At 44.4% G+C, this 22,493-nt stretch overlaps 1 protein-coding gene across 2 annotated transcripts in view; it reads right to left on the bottom strand.

Moving 5' to 3' along the window:
- The window catches only part of LOC119953660 (forkhead box protein K2-like), a 134,185-nt gene extending 123,794 nt beyond the window's left edge, over positions 1-10,391 (bottom strand). For both annotated transcript variants that reach the window (XM_038778148.1, XM_038778147.1), the window contains exon 1: positions 9,780-10,391. In XM_038778148.1, the coding sequence (XP_038634076.1) occupies positions 9,780-10,279 (500 nt within the window). In that variant the 5' untranslated portion in view covers positions 10,280-10,391. The remainder of the gene's footprint in view (positions 1-9,779) is intronic.
- Positions 10,392-22,493: the final 12,102 nt, after the last annotated feature.

The raw sequence follows: 22,493 nt of genomic DNA on the forward strand, positions 1-22,493 counted from the left end.
CTATAGCTGCAAGAGATCGGGAAGTATTACATACTTTGTGTAAATAGTTCTCATAACCGCCCTATATATATTTATCCTTACTGTATGTAATGATTATTTTTGGAAAGAGAAGAATGTGGTGATATTGCTTTAAGAGAATATGCAAATAGTACATCATCGCTGAACCAGGATGTAGAATAGCACGTGACCAATAGGGAGAATGTGTGCACGTGTTAGTGTGTGCTTTTTTTGAGCTCTTGAACTAGTTCTAATCTTGGAATAAAAACATACCTAAAGGTTACCAATCCGGTGTAATTGTTGAGTTTGCGTGAAGTAAGCAAGTAACATAACAGTAACTATCAAGCTCCAAGTTCAAATTCTGTGAACACAGTTCAATATTTAAGTGCCAAATAACCAACTGCAAAGCAACAGCAGTCGTATTGCAACTTGATCAAAGAATGTTTCCCTGTGATGGTGCTTAGCCACACTGGAGTGTATGTCCTGCTACTGGCCAAGTGTAAAGCCTATGGGAAAATGCAACCATTTTGCCTATATGTGTCGCTCATCAGCAAAATCAACTATCAAGTCCACTAGAAGGATACCACATGTGCGTACCACAACAAAGGGCGAGTGCAATGGACAGGTGAGCTGACCCAGAATGTACTTTTGTGCTCTCTTTCAACCAGATAAATGTGGCGGTGACCATGGGGTGCTTGGGCAACTATGCTCTCATGGATACAAGAGCACCTGTTAATGTCAGGGTAGGCAAAATATTCAGCAAACTTCAGGATTACCCATTCATAGCATCTAGGGAAATTTTAATCACAATACCACAAAGTTTTCAGGACTTTTGAAATGGCAGACACATTCATAGAAGTGGGAGTGACTGTATTGCACAAATTTGCATTGATATGCAGTCACCTAACCATGCAGCACAGCGAAAAAGACACTTGGCACCATCAATTGATGATATCACAGAGCAAGTGAATGGTGCTAAACACTTCACTAAACTGGATCTCAATGCAGGCCACTATTAAATCAAGCTTACAGAATGATCTCCACAAATCAGACTTTTTCAAATAAAAGGCTCAATTTTAGATTCAATTCAGCAGCTGAAGTATTTCAACATATGACTGTCTATCGTTCAAGGACTTGAAGGCATGCTGAACAAAAATTCTCATCTACGGTTGTACTGCATGTATCTCAAGACACACCTACAATGTCTTAGAGCAGTGCATCTCAAACTATCTGATGTAGCGCACCAGCAGTTTTTTTTTCAATGTGCCAGGGACCGGTGAGCGAAACAAGCCAATCCAGGATTACTGTCTCTTTCTTTTCTGGAAACACTCCAAGTACCGGCAGACGATGGCTTGCGTACCGGCACCGGTACACGTTCCACACTTTGAGAAGCACTGTCTTAGAGAATATAACCTTAACTTGAAGAAACTGAAGTACCTGTTCAATGAAAGCAGAATTTAATTCTTCAGTCATGTGCTCAGCAGCAAATGAGTCTCACCTGATCCACAGAAAGTAGAAGCCATTGCAATCATTGTGAATCCAACAAATGCGTGCAATTCCAGAGTCTGTTCAGGCGCAACAGGTACTGTGGTCACTTCAATCCCGACCTTGCCACCATATCGGCCCATCGAGTCTGCACCGGCCCTTGGAAAAAGCACCCTACCAAAGCCCACACCTCCACCTAATCCCCATAACTCCACCCAATCTTTGTGGGACACCAAGGGTCAATTTAGCATGGCCAATCCACCTAACCTGCACATCTTTGGACTGAGGGAGGAAACCAAAGCACCCGGAGGAAATCCACGCAGACACGGGATGAACATGCAGAATCCACACAGACAGTGACCCAAGCCGGGAATCGAACTTGGAGCAAATGTGCTAACCACTGTGCTACCGTGCTGCCCAAAGAAAAGGTTGCAAACATAATCTTAACTACGCAAGCCTAAATTAGCGAACATCAAAGCAACAACAAAACAAGGTGAGGCTTTGAAACTATGTATGACGGCTATGGAATCACAAAGCTAGAAATATGACAGAAGAGCATCTACAAACAAAATCACACAACACTACATGCTAAATTGCCCTTCATGTCCAAAAAGGTTAGTTGGGGTTCCGGGGATAGGATGGAGGTATGGGCTTAGGTAGGGTGCTCTTTCCAAGGGCCGGTGCAGACTCGATGGGCCGAATGGCTTCCTTCTGCACTGTAAATTCTATGATTATGTGATCAGATTCTGACATCGACATCTCAGAGGAACGCAAGTTAAATGATTCCTCTCCTAGTGTCAGACAGATTATGCTGCATACAGGCTTGGACTGCTTCATCATCTGAAAAGCTGCAAATGGACCTGAACACTACAATCTGTGAGCATCGCCAATTCTGACCTTATGACAGAAGGAAAGTCATTAATGATACAGCTGACAAGGCTGGACCTACAACACTATCCTGCAAAACATCTGCAGCGATGTCCTGGAGTAGAGGTGATTAGCCCAACAACTAAAACCATCTTTCTTTGCACTCAGTACGATTCCAACCAATGGAGATCTCTGCCACCATTTCCACTGATTTCAGTTTTACCAGGGCTTCTTGAAGACAAGTCAAATATTGCTGTAATGTCGAGGATCACTCATCTCTGGAATTCCACTCTTTTGGACAAGGCTGTAATGAGGTCTAGATTAGCATTGCGCTAGCAGAATGCAACTGGCATCTGTGGCGATCTCAGGAACAGGCAGGAGTTTGGTTCATCCACTCAGCACTCTTAGCTGAAAAAAATCTCTTATTCTTAAGTCTTGAGCTTTGCACTGGTGTTCCACACACTGCCATATTGAGGATGGGATGTTCAAAGCATCTGCTTTTAAAAAAATTATCCACCACTGTGACTGAATGCAGAGCTTTAACAGATCTTTCGTTACAAATTCACTTAAATCAGTCTATACCATGCTACTACTTTTGTTCAGCATGTATTTAGTTTTGTGTTGTAGCTTCAACTGGCTGGCACTTAGCATGCTCCTGGCATGCTTTTCCACACTTCTCACTGGTCTAAGTTTGGTTCCCTGGCTTGATAATAAAATGAGGGATATGTCAGGCCATGAGGTTGTAGACTGTAATGAATACAATTCTGCTGCTGATGGTAATGGCCTACAGTGCCTCAAGAATGCGTACTTGGAGCTGCTGGAGCTCTTCTGAATCTAGCACGGTGCTAGTGTCACGGAATGTGTTCTCAGCGTGATGATGCAACTTTGTCTCCACAAGATATGGAAGGTCACTCCTACCAATACGGTCACGGACAGATGCATCTGCAACAGGTAGATTGGTGAGGACGAGATTACGTTGAGGTTTTCCCGCAAATCATGAAGAGCTTCTTCCAATTTCTAGCTGCTAGTACGCAAGGCAAGAGGACTGTGAAGAAGGATTGCTATGTTACAAGAAAGACACAGCCAGAGACACAATTAAACAATGTACCTACTGGCCAGGATCTCACATCTGAATCTGATGAAGAAAGCCTCTCAGGAGAATCCACAGCAGGGTTAGTATTAGCTCTGAACAGAGCTCAAGGACCTCTGCTAAATAGCTACAAAGAAGAAAATTAACTTGGGAACAAAACAGCATAAAGATGATTTTTTTAAGGTATGGTTTCGTCAATTGCGCCAATGCAAATATGGGTGCAAAGACCATGTGTGTTATATGCAGGGAACTACTGGCAAATGAATGGAGAAGTTTCAGATTTTGAAAGAGAAGTGGTTGGTGAAAAATTCCTTTTGAGGTTGAGACCCCAGAGACAGTTATTAACTTACAGCTGACTCCAAATAAAAGACTTTAGGCTGCTGTACCTGACCTATGACAGCACGCTAAAAACACAGCAACGGTCCATGAGGCTGTCAGCATTCTGGAATAGCATCTCCCAGGAATATTCAGTGCTGAGTAAAACAAGCATTGTGTTCCTATTGCCCTTCATGGCGACCTATATGTGAGAGGTTGGATTTTGTGTTCTCAAAGATGAAGACGACACAAGGGAACTGGTTGAAGTCTGCACTTGATATAGGCATCGCACTCTCCTCCTGTGAACCCAATTAAAGTGAGATTGTGAGGACCAAGCAGGCTTCCCTTTCGCATTAAAGGTAACCGAACGTGGTGTATATCGCAAAGGTCTGCCGATGTGGGTCGAGAAAAGTTGGCCAGTTGGCCAAAGTGGGTCCCGAGAAAAAAAAAGTTTGAAAAATACTGCACTGGATGATTCCACTCATTCTGTACATTTGGTGCTTCTTCCAAGTGCTGTACAACAGGGTCACTGATTTCTCAGTTGAGTATGCTAAGTGGTAATCAGCAGGAGAATTCCTTGCCCCTGTTTGACCTGATGCCATGAGATTCCATGGGGTCCAGACTCAATGTTGAAGAGTTCCATGGTTTCTCCTTCATAACCAATACTGCTTTGCTACCTCCTCTGGTAGATCTGTCCTAGGACATACCCAAGGGTGGGGATGTCAGCTAAATGTATGATTCTCAAAATATGACTGTTGTTTGCCTAGGGTTGTGGAACAGCTCTCCCAATTCTGGCAGATATTGAGGAGTTTTCCAGGGTTGAAGGGTCAGCAGTGCCTTATTCTGTTCAGATCCACTGCCTAGGTCAATGCTAGCTGGTCTAACCAACTATTTCTCTTAGTTTTTATAGCTGTTTTGATACAACTAAGTGGCTTGCTAGGCTATTTCAAAGCATGGTTAAGAATCAATCATATTACAGAGGGTCTGGAGTCTCATATAGTTTAGACCAGATAAGGGTGGTAGATGTTGATCCCCAATGTACATTAGTCAACCAAAAGGATTTTTATTGGAATCTAGCGGTTTCATGATCCCTTTCACCGATGCCAGCTTCGTTAAATCAATTGAATTGAAACTTCAACACACCAAAGTGTTCTAGATATAAACTTGATCTTAAGTTTTTAACCCTCATATGCAGAGTTGGGGTAACATTACCCGCCATGAAATTACAATAATATACTTGGGTGTAAGTAAATGCTTACACACCATCTTCAATTAGTTTGTGGTTCTAAATGAACTATTTACTAAAAATATACTTGATATACTGTAGATTCACACAATGGGTTAATCCTGTTCTCCTAGCCTTGCATTATATACTTGGGAGGCAGGATGAAAGAAAATGCAGACTGCAAAACTATGCACTTAGCAGAAATGGTGTATAAATATATATAAATAAAGAAAGCATTCCCGTTACCTATGCCTGAATCACCACTTTTGAATGTGGGTGGGCTGAGCATATTGCTACTGCATTTTTCCAGTCACCTGCTGGCTGACCCCATTTCCCAGGCAGTGCGTGATAAAGTGACTGATGCTATAATCTCACCAGTACACGGTTCCAGTGCCAAGCAATACAAATGCCTGCTAGGTCATATATTTGGCTTCAATCTGTGAGACAGTTTACTCTACTGCAGCTCCAAAAGACAATATCAGAAAACTCACTTACAAATATAAAGCTCTTCTTCTGGAATTCATTATTCAGCAGTTGTACCATCAGATTCAGCCGAGAGCTAAACCCTCCCAAAGGTCATTTTAGCATTATTACTGTAGATTTGATCAGTGGAGCAATGTAACCAGCTGCTTTACAGAAATAAATCAATGATCAATTAAATTACATTCTAAAAGACCAATCAAAACTTGTATAATCACCAACTGACATGGACAAACATACGGTTAGGAAAAGACAAGCTGCTTCATCAAGCCTACTCCACACCACATTTCTTTTGGGGGGGGGGGGGGGGGGGAGGGGAAAGAGAGAGAGAGAGAGAGAGAGAGAGGAGAAAAGACCCAAACTCCAGAAAATCTCCTCTCAAACCGCCTCAATCCAGATCATTGGGCCAAGCTATCTATTTAAACACTTAGCTTCAGTAGAATGAGATCTTTGCCATAGTGGAGAACCAGTTAGCTGATAATAATAATAGCTTATCGTCACAGTGAAGTTACTGTGAAAAGCTCCTTGTTACCACATTCCGGCACCTGCTCGGGGAGCCCAATACGGGAATTGAACCCGTGTTGCTGCCTTGTTCTGCGTTACAAGCCAGCTGTTTAGCTCACTGTGCTAAACCAGCCCAAGATATCACACCTCATGATATCACATGAAAGTGACCTTAACTTGATCTGTTACATTAATAAGACAATTTCAAAATCTTTTTTCTTGCATTTTTTAATTATTAAGATGCTAATTATTAAGAGCATATCTGGCTTCCTGAACGATTCCCCCCTCAACCTGTGTGCAGCCTTTGATATCATGACCACACTATCCTCTTCCAAAGCCTCTTCTCCACTGTCCTCTGGCTGGACGGGTCTGCTCTCACATGGTTCCATTCTTATCAATCCGATCTAAAGCAGAGACAATCACCTGCAGTAACTGCTCTTCCTTCTCCTGCACTATTTTCTCTTATGTCCCCCCAAGGGTCTATTACTCGACTCTCTCCTATTTCTCACATATGCGCTACCATTTGACAACCTCATCTGTTAGTTTCCACCAGCATGCTGGATTGAAGTATAAGAGCAAATAGGTCTTGCTACAAATGTACAAGGGTTTGATGAGACACTTGAGATTGGTTGTTTCCCCTGGCTGGGGAATCTAGAACGTGGCAGTTCAGTCATGGGATATGGGGTCGATAATTTAGAACGGAGGTGAATAATAATAATAATCTTTATTAGTGTCACAAGTAGGTTTACATTAACAAGGCAATGAAGTTACTATGAAAATCCCCTTGTCACCACACTACAGTGCCTGTTTGGGCATACTGAGGGAGAATTCAGAATGTCCAAATGACCTAATAGCACGTTTCTCGGGACTTGTGGGAGGAACCCAGACGAAAGCCACGCACACACGGCGAGAATGTGCAGACTCCTCAGACAGTGACCCAAGCCAGGAATCAACCCTGGGACCACGGCCCTGTGACGCAACAGTGCGAACCACTGTGGATATTGTCACGCAAGAAGGTTGTGAATTTTTGAGTTCTGTACTTCAATGTTGCAGATGCTCCATGGTTGACTATATTAAGGCTGAGATAGTTTGATTTTTGGTGTCAAGGGAATCAAGAGATAAGGGTAAAGTGGAGCTGAATCTGAAGATCGGCCCTAATGAATGGGTGGCTGGCTCAATGGGCTGTATGCTCTACCACTGCTCCTATTTATGTTCTGTGATGAACGGTATTAATAACTGCTGTAAACGGTACCTGACCTTTAATACCTTGCCCCTTTAAGATGCTTGGAACCCTGGGGGACTCCGCCTCTGGCTACGCCCCCAGGAAATGGTATATAGGATAAGGCTCCATGTGGTGAGCACACTTCTCTCGGATGCTGTTCAGTTCTCTGTAGATTAAAGCCTTTTGATTACCGACCTCGCTCTCGCATCGTAATTGAGGGTGCCTCATGTTCTTACTCTACCTTTACTGAAATATTCCTTCACCTGTCCACTGTCAGGCTGCTTGTGCAACATCCAGTACTGAACAAGCAAAACAAATTCTTGCATTAAAATATTAATACCGAAGTCATTGTCTTGGGTTCCCAGCACAGCCTCCACCCCTAAGCCACTCATTCCAGCCCTCACCCTGACTACTGTCGGAGGCCAGTTTGAGACTGTTGTCGTAGACTGTTTGCAACCACAGTGCCAATACTGACTGTAAGATGACCTTCCGACCACTCTTCTGCCCCATCAATCAAGACTGTCCATTTCTACCTCTAACACCACCGGACTCCACCCGTGTCTCAGATTATCTGCTGCTGAAGCCCTCAACTGTGCTTTGGGAATCTCTAGACTTTACTAGTCCAACTCACTCCATATCGGCCTCCAGTATTTAACCCTACAGAAACTAAAACTATGCATTATTCACTGAGCTCCCTTGTTGCTGACCCGCACTGGATTCCAACAATACTTCAGTTTTAAAATTCTCAACTTTGCCTTCCAATCCCTCCATGGTGTTGTCACTCCCTAACCCTATAATCTCTCCAGTTAGAAATCCTTCAAGATAACCATGTTCCTCCAATACCAGCCTGGTGTGCATCAGATTTTAACCACTGCATCACTAGCAGTAGTATTTTCAGCCACCAAGACTTTGGAATTCTCTAGCTAAATCTCTGTTTCGCTTCTCTCCTTGAAAACCTTCCACTTTGGCTCGCTGTGACATTTCTGGAAAAATGCTTCTGTGACGTGCAATGGGATTTGTTTTTTTGCGGTCAAGGCACTGCACAAATCCAAGCTGCTGTAAAAACTAATACGTTCTCTCACTTTTGGTAGGACAGCGACATTGAAAATCCTCTGGTCAGCCTCACAGAAACACCAAATATTCAGCATAGCCATGGACAAACTGGACTCAGTTCAGGACTTAGCTCCATGTGCAAAGTTGGATTGCTTCCAGGTGGCAGGCACAAATGAAAATGTGTACACCACCAACTTTTTAAAACTTTAAGTTAAAAACACCCCAGACTGTAAAGCTTCAATGTCATATGGCTATCATGAATATACTTTTCAGACAATCAAAAAAATTCCACAAGTGCATGAAACAGAATCCTCCACAGACATTGACTGAGAAATCTATTAACCTTTGATTAAACTATGCAAGTATAGCTCAGCATTGCTCCGTCACAGTTATAAGAGCAGACACCAACACAGTTTGAAGTTTTATATTAAAGTACCAAGTGCAAATCTAAATACTTGCAAATCCATTCCTGAACAATCAGCATACCTGATGGATAAACATGATCTTTTTGTGTCGACATATACAAGGGTTCGACCCCTTCCTAAAATGCTTCATATACTGGCAGGCCTACTATGCATTTCCAGCGTGTTTATTATATCCTTCTTACAAACTTACACGACCATCATGAACAAACATTTAAAAAATCTGAAGGTATCCAATGTTACTAAGCACTTTCGATGCTAATGTTGCCCAGTGCAAATATACAAACAGCGCCTTGCAACAATAAACCCGCCTGTAGGGGCGATTACAATTACGCCAGACTGGTCAAGGAAATGGGACATGAATTATTGGTCAAGGAAATGGGACGTGAATTATTGCAGGTGTTTATGGAGTGAAAGTGATAGGTGTACGCACAGATGTATTTAATATATAAAGGAAACTCGATCGAAATAATTTGCAGGATTTCACACGGGTATGAAGTAATAATTAGCTACTAAACACATAGGCACTAAATGTATCGACTATTTCACCTCCCTCCCAACCCTGTCGTGTGCACACACAGACCTTTATTGCGGATCTACAGAGGCTCCGATCTGGGTTAATAACGTGGCATGGTTAGAGAATGCCCGAGGTCTCCATTACAAAGGGGCCATTCCCCAAATTAAAACGCTTTTAAAAAGAAAACAGAAATGAAAAGGTGGGGGGGGGGGGGGGGGGGGGTGTGAAGAGAGAGACAAGATAGACTTAGTCAAATGACAACACGTGTTTGTATTGGAAGGGTGACGGATAGACACACACACACGTGGGGGTTGCAGACAGGCTCAATGTTGTTTTTAAAAAGAACACAATTGGGCAAAATTATTAAACACGGGTGGATTGCAGAGACAGTGAGGTGTTAAAAATCCGCAGACTGGGTGTATTTTCCGGAGTGTCTGCGATCACACGTGCATCTCAAACAGTGCAAGAAGATGGCTGAATGAAGGTTGTTGAATCAAGGTTAATGCTGATGTATTATTGATCGCTCTCTGGGAGCCGGTGGGGGGGGGGGACATTGTCCTCTGGACATTGGGGGGAGGGGGGTATTTGTTTGATTTACTCACGCTCTGGGGAGCTGCAGAGGCGGCGCCCCTCTCCGCTGGAAGACGCCGTCCACGAACACCCCGTTCTTGCCCAGACATTTCAGGTAGAACCCGGCCTGGGCGGTGGGGTCCCCGCCGCGGAAGATTTCCAGGTGGCGGCGGGAGATGAAGCTCGAGTGGCCCATGTTGACGTCCACCTGGCCCTGGCTGGAGTTGCGGCCGATGGTCACACTCCGCTTCTTCATGAGGAACTCGAAGTCGCGGCCCTCCAGGCGGGCCAGCACCTCGGAGCCGGTGCCCGGGCCGCCGCCGCCGGCCTGCTCCTGGTGATGGAGGGGGGCCGCGGCTGAGCAGGAGCCGCCGCCGCCTCCGTTCAGATCCTCCTCGGGCTCCCAGTGAACCTGGAGCCGGGACGGGCTGCACGGAGCCGACTTGAGGGCCAAGAGGGCCCGGGCCCCGCAGTCGGTGCTGTTATTATTGATGGCACTCGAATCGCTCAGATCCGCCGTTGCTGCGGCCATTTTAAAGATTATTATAATTTATTCCCTCCCCCCGAAAATTAACGGGAATAAATTATCTTGTATTCTTTATTTTACCCCCCACAACAACAGCAGCGGCGGCGGCGGCCGGGAAGGGGGGGGGGGGGGGGGGAGGGGAAAGAAAGGGGAGGGGGGGGGGGGGGGGAGGAGGAGAAGGACGGACCGCAACCGAACCTGGCGCCGGAAAAAACGTCAGCTGTCACAGCGATTGACAGGTCCACCGACCAATCGATGTCCGGAGAGGAAGGGCGAGTTGCCGGCCCCACCAATAGCCGCTTAGAGGAGGTGGGGCTTTCAGCCCGCTCAGCAGGTTCGGTTGTCGCGCGCGACAGAGTCGGGGTTGCGGAAAGGAGGTGGAAGGGGAGAAGGGAAATCGCGGCGCTGGATTACATCCGGAGCGGACTTCAGCCCCGTGGGAATAGCCAGAGTACTGAAAGAGGCTATTTGGCCCGTCCTATCTCCACCAGCTCCCTTACCCCACCTTCTCCACACAACGCTGCACACTCTTTTTGGACAATAATCCAATTCCCTCTTGAACACTTCGATTGAATCTGCCGCCACTAATCTCTGAGACATGTCATTCTGAATCCTAACCCAGTCAGTCCCTGAAAAAAAGTTTTCCCCTCATGGCACTTTTGCCAATGACCTTAAATCTGTTCCCTTGTGTTTTGGATGTACAGTGTTTTGGGCACCGAGTGAGTTGCAACATACCACTCCACCCCCACATTGTGGAGTCAGCACAAATTCATAAGAATAATAATCTTTATTAGCGTCACAAGTAGGCTCACATTAATACAGAAATGAAGTTATTGTGAAAATCTACATGAAAATTCGCTGCACATTGAGTTGGAGTTTGTGTTGGCAGTAGAGTTTCGAACTGTTACTGAAATGTGATGCATCACTCTTTCTCGCCTTTTATTAAATAATTCTGTATCACAGGTGGCGTGGACTGAATTAATATGAAAAACACTGGGCTCTGTAGTATTTGAGGGGAGGCAGGGGCCTAGTGTAATGTCATTGCATTAGAAATGCAGGCGGATGCTCTAGGGGTACAGGTTCACACCCCACCACAGTTGGTGAGACTTAAATTTGGTTAATTAATAAATCTAGGATTGGAAGCTGGTCTTATGAATGGCATCCATCCAACTGATTCACTAATATCCTGGGAGAGAAAATCTGCCATCATTACCTGGTCTGTTGTGCCTACAAGTGACTCCACAACAATGTGGCTAACTCTTAACTGTTGTCTGAAATGGTCCAGCAAACGACTCAATTCAAGGGCAATGAGTGATGGGCATCAAACTTTTGAATGGACCTGCCTTGTATTAAGTTGATCTTTTCTCTACATCCCAGTTATGACTAACATTCTGTAGTCTCTCCTTCCTTCCCTATGTACGGTATGCGTTGTCTGTACAGCATGCAAGAAACAATACTTTTCACTGTATACTAATACATGTGACAATAATAAATCAAATCAAATGTTGGCCTTGCAATGTACCATTGAAAGAATAAATTAAACTAAGCACAGTTGATCAGTCTGCTTTTTCTGTAGTACAGGAGGCAAAATCTGCCTTTACATTCAATATTTATAGCACTGAAGACATTTATGTCATAGGAAAGCAAAGTAAATGCAGCAAGACTGTTTCCCCTTGCTTCAGTGTGGAGGGGTTTAGGACGAGGGCACACAGTCTCAGAATAAGGGGAAGACCATTTAGGACTGAGATGAGGATTTTCTTCACTCAGATTAGTGAATATTTGAAATGGTTTATCCTAGAGGGCCATGGAGTATCAGTCATTGAGTACGTTGAAATCAGAGATTGAAAGATTTCTAGATATTAAGGGTTTGCATGAAAATGGCACTCGGGTAGAGAACCATGATCGAATAAGTGGCCAGGCAGGCTTGAGGAGCCGAATGGCCTAATCCGATTCCTATTTCCTATGACAGTTGGAGCTGGGCTTGGGGCCGTGGAGGTGAGCCCTCTCCCCGGTGCAATGTCGTTCACCCAAGAGTTATTCTGCGAGTCTTTGCAGATTAGGTGGATTGGCCGTGATCAATGCGCGGAGTTACTGGCATTAGTGGGCCAATGTAGATTTGCTCTTTCAGAAGGTCGCTGCAGATTCGATGGGCTGAATGGCCTTCTGCACTGCAGGGATTTTGAGTCTTATGGTTGTGGAACTGCAAAGATCCAGTCCGGGTTTTGCGGCCGGCCGGCGCTCTGATTGCTCCAAAAAGCCGCTCCGTTTAATGGAGCCGGGGAGGGGGTTGCAAACAAACCCTAATTAACGCTCCTTCCTTTCCCTTCGGCCTCTCCGTACACCGGGGCTCTGCCGGGTCGGGAAGACCGCGGGTATTCCTCGGTTGCGGGCTGGGTGTCCGTCTCCAATTCCCTCCCACCCCGGTGCACACAGACATGTGCTCCGCTCTGGCCCTTCCCCAGGCGCTAGGGGAGTGTTTGTAAACACTGAGCAGCAGCAAGGGAGGGGCAGACAGGCACCGGGGAGGCGGTACACTCCACACCGCACAGCCAATAAGAGCCTCACTGCATGGTTTCCTCACCACATGCACCACTGCTCTTTCACTTGACAAACTTTTGCAATTCTTTTTCTCTTTTTACAAGAACACACACTCGCATTGAGGCCACGCAGAACATTTGGCCCCATTTGTGGCCTACTCTGGCCACACTACCTTCGCCACTCTTTTAGCGGTTTGCCAGACTGCCCTTGTTGGATATGTTTGCAGTGCCACAGAACTGTTACAGCGCAGAAGGGGGCCATTTGGCCCATTGTGTACACGCCGGCTCTCTGAACGTGCATGGTGCCATTCCCATTCCTCCTTCCCATTACCCTGCACGTTCTTTTTTACATAATGATCCAATTCTCTCTTCAGAGCCTCAATTGAACCTGCCTCCACCACGCTCTCAGGTGGTACATTCCAAATTGTCACTGCATGAAAGGTTTCTCCTCATTGCTCCATTGCTTCTTTTGCCAACTACCTTAAGTCTGTGCCTCCGGTTCTAAATCCTTCCACCAATGGGAACAGTTTCTCCGCAAATGACTACAGACCCTTCGCAATTTTGAATACCTCTATCAAATCTCATCTTAACCTTCTCCAAGGAAAATAATTAAAATTTCTCCAATCAACGTAACTGGAATTCCTCATCCCTGGAATAATCCTCATGAATCCTCACATCTTTCCTAAAATGTGGCACCTAGATCATGATGCAATATTCCAGCTGAGACCGAACCAGTGGTCTATATTCAAGTTTAAGATAACCTCCTTAAGACTGCGATAGACAGATTTCTAAAGGCATTATGGGGATCTCTCAAGGAATAATGGGGAGCAGGCAAGAAGGTGGCGTTGAAGCCCAAGATCAGCCATTATCGACTACAGCTCAGCCTTCAACACCATCATTCCTACAAAACTCATCTCCAAACTCCTTGGCCTCGGCTTCTCCCTCTGCGACTGGATCCTGAACTTTCAAACCCACAGGCCACAGTCAATAAAGATAGGCAACAACACTTCCTATTCGATCATCCTCAACACCGGTGCCCCACAAGGCTGTGTCCTCAGCCCCCTACTATAATCCTTATCCACCTATGACTGTGTGGCCAAATTACCCTCCAACTCGATTTTCAAATTTGCTGATGACACCACCGTAGTGGGTCGGATTTCAAACAATGGCAAGACAGAGTATAGGAATGAGATAGAGAATCTGGTGAACTGGTGCAACGACAATAATCTCTCCCTCAATGTCAACAAAATGAAGGAGATTATCATTGACTTCAGGAAGCGTAGTGGAGAACATGCCCCTGTCTACATCAATGGGAACGAAGTAGAAAGGGTCCAGAGCTTCATGTTTTTAGGTGTACAGATCACCAACAGCCTGTCTTGGTCCCCCCATGCCGACACTACAGTTAAGAAAGCCCACCAATGACTCTACTTTCTCAGAAGACTATGGAAATTTGGCATGTCAGCTACGACCCTCACCAACTTCTACAGATACACCATAGAAAGCATTCTTTCTGGTTGTATCACAGCTTGGTATGGAGCCTACTCTGCCCAAGACCGCAGGAAACTACTAAAGGTCATGAATGTAGCCCAGTTCATCACGCAAACCAGCCTCCCATCCATCGACTCTGTCTACAATTCCCGCTGCCTCAGAAAGGCAGCCAACATAATTAAGGACCCCACGCACCCCGGACATACTCTCTTCCACCTTCTTCCGTCAGGAAAAATATACCAAAGTTTGAGGTCACGTACCAACCGACTCAAGAACAGCTTCTTCGCTACTGCCATCAGACTTTTGAAAGGACCTACCTCGTATTAAGTTGATCTTTCTCCACACCTTGCTATAACTGTAACATTATATTCTGCAGTCTCTCCTTCCTTCCCTATGTACGGTATGCATTGTTTGTGCAGCATGCAAGAAACAATACTTTTCACTGTATACTAATACATGTGACAATAATAAATCAAATCAAATCAAATTAATCATATTGAACAACAGAGCAGACTTGACAGGCTGTTTGGTCTACCCCGTTCCTATTTCTTATGTGTTTATGCTACTCACTGCAACTTGTATGAAGTTTCACTTTCTAATCACTCTATGGTAAAGAGGTTTCTTCTAACTGCCCTATTTGATTTATTACTGACTATCATATTTATAGCATACCAACTCTGGCAGGATCTGTGGAGAGCGAAGTTAATATTTCAGGTCATGACCTTTCATCAGAACTGTTTTTGTACTATTGATTTCCAACTTCCACAGTATTTTGCTTTTATATCGATAGCCCCTAGTTTATTTATTCACTGGATGTGGCATCACGGGCTGGGCTAGCATTTACTGCCCATCCCTAATTACTGCTGAAGCGAGGTGCTTGCTCGGCCATTTCAGTGGACCTTTTAAGAATCAACCACATTGCTGTGGACCTGGAGTTAAATATAACCCAGATCAGATGAGGATGGCAAGTTTCATTCCCTAAAGGGCATTCGTGAACCAAATTGGTTTTTATGCCAGTCAACAATGGATTCATGGTCACTTTTAATTCCAGAATAAAATTAAATTGGGGCTGGTTTAGCACACTGGGCTAAATAGCTGACTTGTACGCAGAACAAGGCCAGCAGCGCGCATTCAATTCCTGTACTGGCCTCTCTGAACAGGCACCGGAATGTGGCCACTAGGGGCTTTTAACAGTAACTTTATTGAAGCCTACTTGTGACAATAAGCAATTATTATTAGAATGTTGTTGAATTCAAATTTTACCTCCTGCCATGGTGGGATTTGAACCTGGATCCCCAAAGCATTATCCCAGGTCTCTGAATCACTAGTCCAGTGACAATACCACTGCACCATCACCACATCTCCCATCGTCATCGTCACTCCCTCCTCCTCCCCCCATCCACCCCCTGTTTGCTGCCATAAAACCAGAAATGAGAAAATGCTGGAACGTACAGCCTGTGGAGAAAGACCTCATTGTGATAACATTTCAAAGCAGCAACCTTTCACCAGAACAGATGTAAACCAGCGTCCCCAAACAGGCGCCGGAATGTGGTGACTAGGGGATTTTCACGGTAACTTCATTTGAAGCCTACTTGTGACAATAAGCAAATTTCATTTCAACTTATACTGCAAAACGTTTTGCCTCTTGAATGATGATAGATGAGTTTTATTCCATGCATTGCTTTCTCCATCCAGTCACAATGTTGGGTGTCTATTATATAGATTAGGAATGTATTAGGTTGAATACATGATACATTATCTATTACCAACCACTGGGCTGATATGATTTGAACTTCAGTTTGCTAATGTCAGAAAGAAACAAGAAAATCACCAGGTGTTTCTTCTCTGGTTTGCTACCCAATGAAGCTTGTTGGAAAGTCCATGCCTGCAGAAATCAGGTTAGAGCTAAAGGGGAGATGGTGGTATCGTGGCAATGTCACTTGACTGGTAATCCAGAAGACCATGGTCTTGGGATATGGGTTCCAATCCCACCCGGGCAGCTGGCGGAATTTAAATTCAATTGATAGCTGGTCTCTCATTGTAAAACCCAAATGATTCACTGAAGCTGTTTAGGGATGGAAATTGCCATCTATCATCAATTATAGAATTTACAGTGCAGAAGGAGGCCATTTGGCCCATCAAGTCTGCGCCGGTCCTTTTAAAAGAACACCCCATTTAAGCCCACACCTCCAACGTATCCCAGTAACCCCACCCAACCTTTTTGGACACTAAGGGCAATTTAGCATGACCAATCCACCTAACCTGCGCATCTTTGGACTGTGGGAGGAAACACCCCGAGGAAAACCACGCAGACACTAGGAGAACATGCAGACTCCACACAGGCAGTGATCCAAGCCGGGAATCGAACCTGGGACCCTGGAGCTGTGAAGCAACTGTGCCAACCATTGTGCTACTGTGCTGCCCAATTGCTACCGTCCTGCCCGATCTGAATCTCAATCTCCAGTAATATGGTTGGCTCTTAATCTGCTCTCAGTTAAGGGCAATTAAACTGCCAGTGATGCACCCATGAATGAATAAATAATCATAAAAATATATGGCTCACCTACGACCTCTTCAAAGTCTAAAAAAACTCTTGCTATTCATTTAATTACCTCTAGTTCTAGCTTTCTACTCCTGCCACATGTGTATGTCACCTTGAAGCTGCGCTTCTGAACATTGTCCCAGCCAGTTGCTATGCGTAAGACTTCAGCAACGTTTCAATTCATTCACAATGTTCTCACCCACATACAAGCCACTGGAGTTAGAAATTATGGTGAAAGAAAAAAGGAGGTTCTATGATGTCTGCCAGATGAATTCTTCAAATTAGAACCAGGTGAAATACAATGGCTTGCAAGGGGAGTTGAAGAGGAGAGTAAAACTGGCAAAGAGAGAGTATGAGAATAGAATGACTGGCAACGCAAAAAGCAAGCCAAAAGTCTTCGACCAACATGCAAGTAGTAAGGTGAATTGGTTCTTATTAGGGACAAAGAGGGTGATACATGCTTACAACTTCAGGGTGAGGATAGCATTCTTAATCAGTTCTTTCTATCAATGTTTGCTGAGAAAGAGGAATCTGACAGTTAACAGGAGAATTGGAGACAGTGGAGGTGAAGGATATTGTGGGAATTGAAAAGGAGGAGGGACACGCAGTGTTGGCTGTGCTTCAGCTAGATAGGTTGTCGACTCGGGCTGAATTGCATCCCAGGTCGCTAAAGGCGATAGGGCTGGAAATAGCAGTATGGCTTACCGTAATCTTTCAATCTTCCCTAGGTATAGAAAGGATTGGAGAGTGGCAAATGTGACACAGTTATTCAAGAAAGGGTATAAGGACAAACAATTGCAGGCCAGTGTGTAAGGTTTTGGAATCCATAACCAGGAAGGGGGGGGGGATCAACAGGCGCTTGGAGAGGTTTGAATTAATTAAGGAGTGCCACCTTATTGTAAAAAGGCAGATTGTTCAGAACTAATTGAATTGTGTGAAGTAACAGAGAGCATTGATGTCATAATAAACACCAGTATATCATGGTGCAGGCACACACTGATGGACACACACAGGGACCAATCAACATGTACAAACACCGCAGCCAATCACCAGTTAGAATACACACATTATAAAGGCAGAGGGCACCACGGTTCCCGCTCATTCAGGGTGCTGCCTCTCAGTGTAACAAGAAGTCATCCAGCCCAGCACAGACTCACACCACGTGCTGCAGTGGCGTGCAGAGGTCTGGTGATGCCCGGGGCAAATCTTGATTGTATGCCCCAAAGACTCAAGTATAAGGCCTATTATACTGAGAAATATTATGAGAAAGGAAAACATTTTGAATACATAAACACAGATGAAACATGAAATAAACGCTTTATTCGATTTTAATATAAATCAATCAAATTTATTAAGTTCTTTTCCCCAAATGATACCTCCTGTCACAAAACACCTGAACTACTTCACTTTTTACATCAGCTGTGAGAAATTTTTTTTCAATGCTTATTAAAGCCAGGTTGGTCAGTCGCTCCTGTGACATAGAAGACCTCAGATATGTTTTTATTAATTTCAGTTTTGAAAATTATCTTTCACAGCTTGCGACTGAAAATGCGATTGTCAGCAGTAATCTGTATGAAACACACAGCGTCGGAAAGACATCCCTCCCATACTGCAGTAAAGACTCCAGAGCATCTTTAGGATCAGGGATGCTTTATGAGAAGGGCTTTTCTCATGGTCAGGTATTCTTGGATTTAATTTTCTCCAAGTGGAGAAACCGTCTTCCTTTCCAAAGTTTGATACAGACGACAAATGCTCCTTTGAAAACAAAAAGCAAACAAAACAGTAGCATGCTTTCCGATATGGAGAGTATAACAACCATTTTCTCTCCACAATTTCTCCGTTTGTGGAAACTTTATCAAACCACTGTTTGGAAAATGATCTCCCATCCTTCTCAGCAAATGGACCACTTTTATTCTGATATCTTTCAGGACCATGTTGTAATATTGTCATCTTCAAATGATCTGGAATTGGTTTCTTCAAACAGCCAAAATCACTTCTTTGCAAAAATATGCTAAAATCTTCTTTATTTTCTTCACATGGATCATCATCCTGACAACGAGTCTGAGGAGAGAGAGTATTATGTTCTGACCGAGCTGAATTCGTATCAGAAAAATCCTTCTCTGCACCCACATCATCTTTTACTTCTCCGTTTCTCCTATTTCTTCTTTACTTCTTTTTATCCATGCATCTAATGCCCCTCTTTGATGGGACTCTTCTTCGACTCTGGCCCTCTTTTTTTTCCTGTTCTGTGCTCCATTCGGTTGTACACGAAATACTCGTAACATTTAATTTTCTATCTCAAAAACCGTAAGACGCATGAGAAAATGGGAAGAAAATGGTAAACAATCGGTCAGTTGCAGACGGATAAACCATATTTCATTTCTTTGTTCCTTCGTATCAAATTATTTCACACTGATTCTCCACTGATAATTTTGTGCAATTTATATCAGAGACTTGCAAATTAGTGGTATCTGTATTCGAATATTAGCATGTTAAGGAATAAATGTCTCCTATTCCGAGATTAAATGCCATAGCAGTCCTCTGATCATCCAGGCTTCACTCTTACTACATCCCACGTAAATATTTCATTAAATATCACCAAAAACCTATAAAAAACGTAGTTGCACCCGTTCTAGAGCTATTCACTGACCTGAGTAGGTAAAAGAACTAATCTAGATGCACAAAAAGCTGAAGAAAAGACGAGTTATGACTCGAGGAAATGCAGGAACGAACAGCCACGTCTGCTTGTTGCTTTTGATGGTTGCACCACGTACACCATGCGCATGCGTGTGGGGGGATGGGGAGAAGCACCATTTTCTCTAGACAGAAAGGGTACACCATGTTAAAGGAATAAAGGGCTAACAACTGCCTCTGCAGTGCGGTGAGCCTCCAAAAATTGATTTATCACCGCTGAAATTTTAAAATTACTATCTTATTTCCTTCTCTGGGGCAGCACGGTGGCCTAGTGGTTAGCACAACCGCCTCACGGAACTGAGGTCCCAGGTTCGATCACGGCTCTGGGTCACTGTCCGTGTGGAATTTGCACATTCTCCCCGTGTCTGCGTGGGTTTCGCCCCCACAACCCAAAAAATGTGCAGAGTAGGTGGATTGGCCACGCTAAATTGCCCCTTAATTGAAAAAAATAATTGGGTAATCTAAATTTTTAAAAAAAAAATTCCTTCTCTGATTGAATGCCCCCATCCAATGGATGCCCGGGGCCAATGCACCATCGCCCCCCCCCCCCCCCCCCCCTCTGCACGCCACTGACGTGCTGAGAGAATCAACTGGTTCGGACAAGGCTTAGGTCTCTAGTTTAAGTTAGCATAATTCAGACCCACAGTCATCGTGTGTTATAGAACTTAGTTAATAAAATTGAGTTGAACCTTCATCAGTGTTGGAAGTGTCTGTTCATCTCTCAAGCCTACACTAGCCCACACTTCAGTTGATGAAGGAAATGCAATACAAAGAACAAAGAACAATACAGCACAGGAACAGGCCTTTCGGCCCTCCAAGCCTGCGCCGACCATGGTACCTGCCTAAACTAAAACCGTCTACACTTACGGCGTCCGTATCCTTCCATTCCCACTCTATTCATATATTTGTCTAGATGTCGCTTAAATGCCTCTATCATACCTACGCCCCCCGCCTCCCCGGACAGCACGTTCCATATATTTACCACCCTCTCAGTAAAGAACCTGCCTCGCACATCTGTTCTAAACTTCTCCTCATGCACTTTAAACCTGTGTCCCCTAGTACTTCACTCTCCTACCCTAAGAAAGAGCATCTGACTAGATGTTATCTATATGGATTTTAAGAAGTGTTTGACAAGGTACTACATATAAGGCTGGTTAACAAAATTGCGGCTTCTGGAATAGCAATGTCAGTGTTCAATTGGATTTTTAAAATTTGCTTAAGGACAGAAAGCAGTGTGTCATGGTAGATGGTTGATGCCAAAATGATCAGTTTCCATCTTCTAAATGTTGCTCGTTGTGTCTTTACTTAATTGTTCTATTTAATCACCTTGCTCAAGAGTCACCAGGTATCTTTATGATACCACCACGAGGTTCAAGTTCAAGTTCAAGTGCTGATCAATAACTCAATACACTAGTTAGTAAGGTTCAAATCAAAACACATTTATTATATACATAGTCAATCGCTACTCATGCATAAAATACTACTCACTAGACTATCTCTAACACTAAAAGGCCAATACTTAGCTTTGGAAACTGGCCCACCAGGTCAGGGGAACAAATGGCCTTTCGTTCGATTCTGAGTTTGCAGGCTTCTAGCTGGTATGGACTAATGGTTAGGAGCGCCTATCTGGTAGCGTGCGTTGACTGGACACTTACTTGGTTGGTGCAGCTGCTAGGCAGGTCACGGTCAAGAGTTGTTTCGAGCTGCTGAGAGACCCTGCCAATAAGATTGAAGTGAACTTGGGGACTCTATTTTATAGTCCCCAGGGGTTTCGTGCCCTTGTGGGTGGACGCTGTACTTGGTTCCAATTGATTGGACTAAGTTCTGATCATTTGAATTGATTTCTCCAATACTGGAGCTGTTCCCTGATCGCTGGGCGGTTCCTAAATGTCCGTTAACCTTCCTTTGTCTTGGCTCCCGCTGGCGCCGAGGAGTCTGGCTTGGCCTTGATTATCTTAAATGTTTCCAATTGTTCCCGGGGATCGCTCATCAATATGTAGATGGTTGTTAGTTTCAGTGCTGTCTAGGTTTCTGCAAGTTCTGATACACAGGAAGCTTTGCATCTGCTTGCTTCCCTGTGCCTGTCCATTTCTCCCTGCATTCTTAGCGGATCTCCATTTTAAAGTCGGGAAGTGGCCAACCCCGGTGGCTACACTCCCTCCTTGTGATCCCTAACGTGAAGCGTGAAGGATCACATAACTGCATCGTCTTCACTCCCTGACCCAGCGAGCACTCTTCCATGGCCTCTACACTGATCATAACTATGCAAGAAAATTTTAACTGACAATTCTAAGTGGCGCTATGTCATAAAAGGGACATGCATTACAAAACAAGAACTGGAACCTCTAACTATCCTCAATAAACTACTCTCACTTAAATCATTCAAACATACTAACTTCCTAACAGTACAAAAATAGCAGCATTCACATTTCCCTCTGGCTTGGCGGTCAAGCGCAGAGTTTTACAATCTTATAGTCGCAAACGAAACACATTTCTTTATTTACAAATGACGCACAAACAAAACGAAAGTTCTTTATTACATCTCAAGGGGTTTGGGGGCCTGGTGGAAACAGAAAATAGGGGATCTCATCCTGTATACCGGGGTGCGAGAGCGGTAGGCTCTTCTTCGCCATTTCTTCATGTGGGTAGTCTGCACGATGCTGCAGAGTATCGCCAATGCTAGAAGGGATTCAATTACATATGAGAAGGAGTACCACGTTACAAACCTATCACACCATGATGGTGTGTTGTTACTTGTCACTGGGCTCTGGGTGCTAAGGGGAAGTGAATCATTAACGGCCGCGGGGGGGGGGGGGGGGGGGGGGGTTGGGGTCAGGGGGTTCACGTTCGCGCGCAACCAAATATATTGGATCATAATAACGAAAAACATGGAGGATGTCTTCATTGTTCTCTTCTTTCTTCTCTTCCTTTTCTTCTCTTTCTTCCTGGAGCTTCTTGA

The sequence above is a fragment of the Scyliorhinus canicula genome, chromosome 18 (assembly GCF_902713615.1).
Source record: "Scyliorhinus canicula chromosome 18, sScyCan1.1, whole genome shotgun sequence".
Lineage (NCBI taxonomy): Eukaryota > Metazoa > Chordata > Chondrichthyes > Carcharhiniformes > Scyliorhinidae > Scyliorhinus > Scyliorhinus canicula.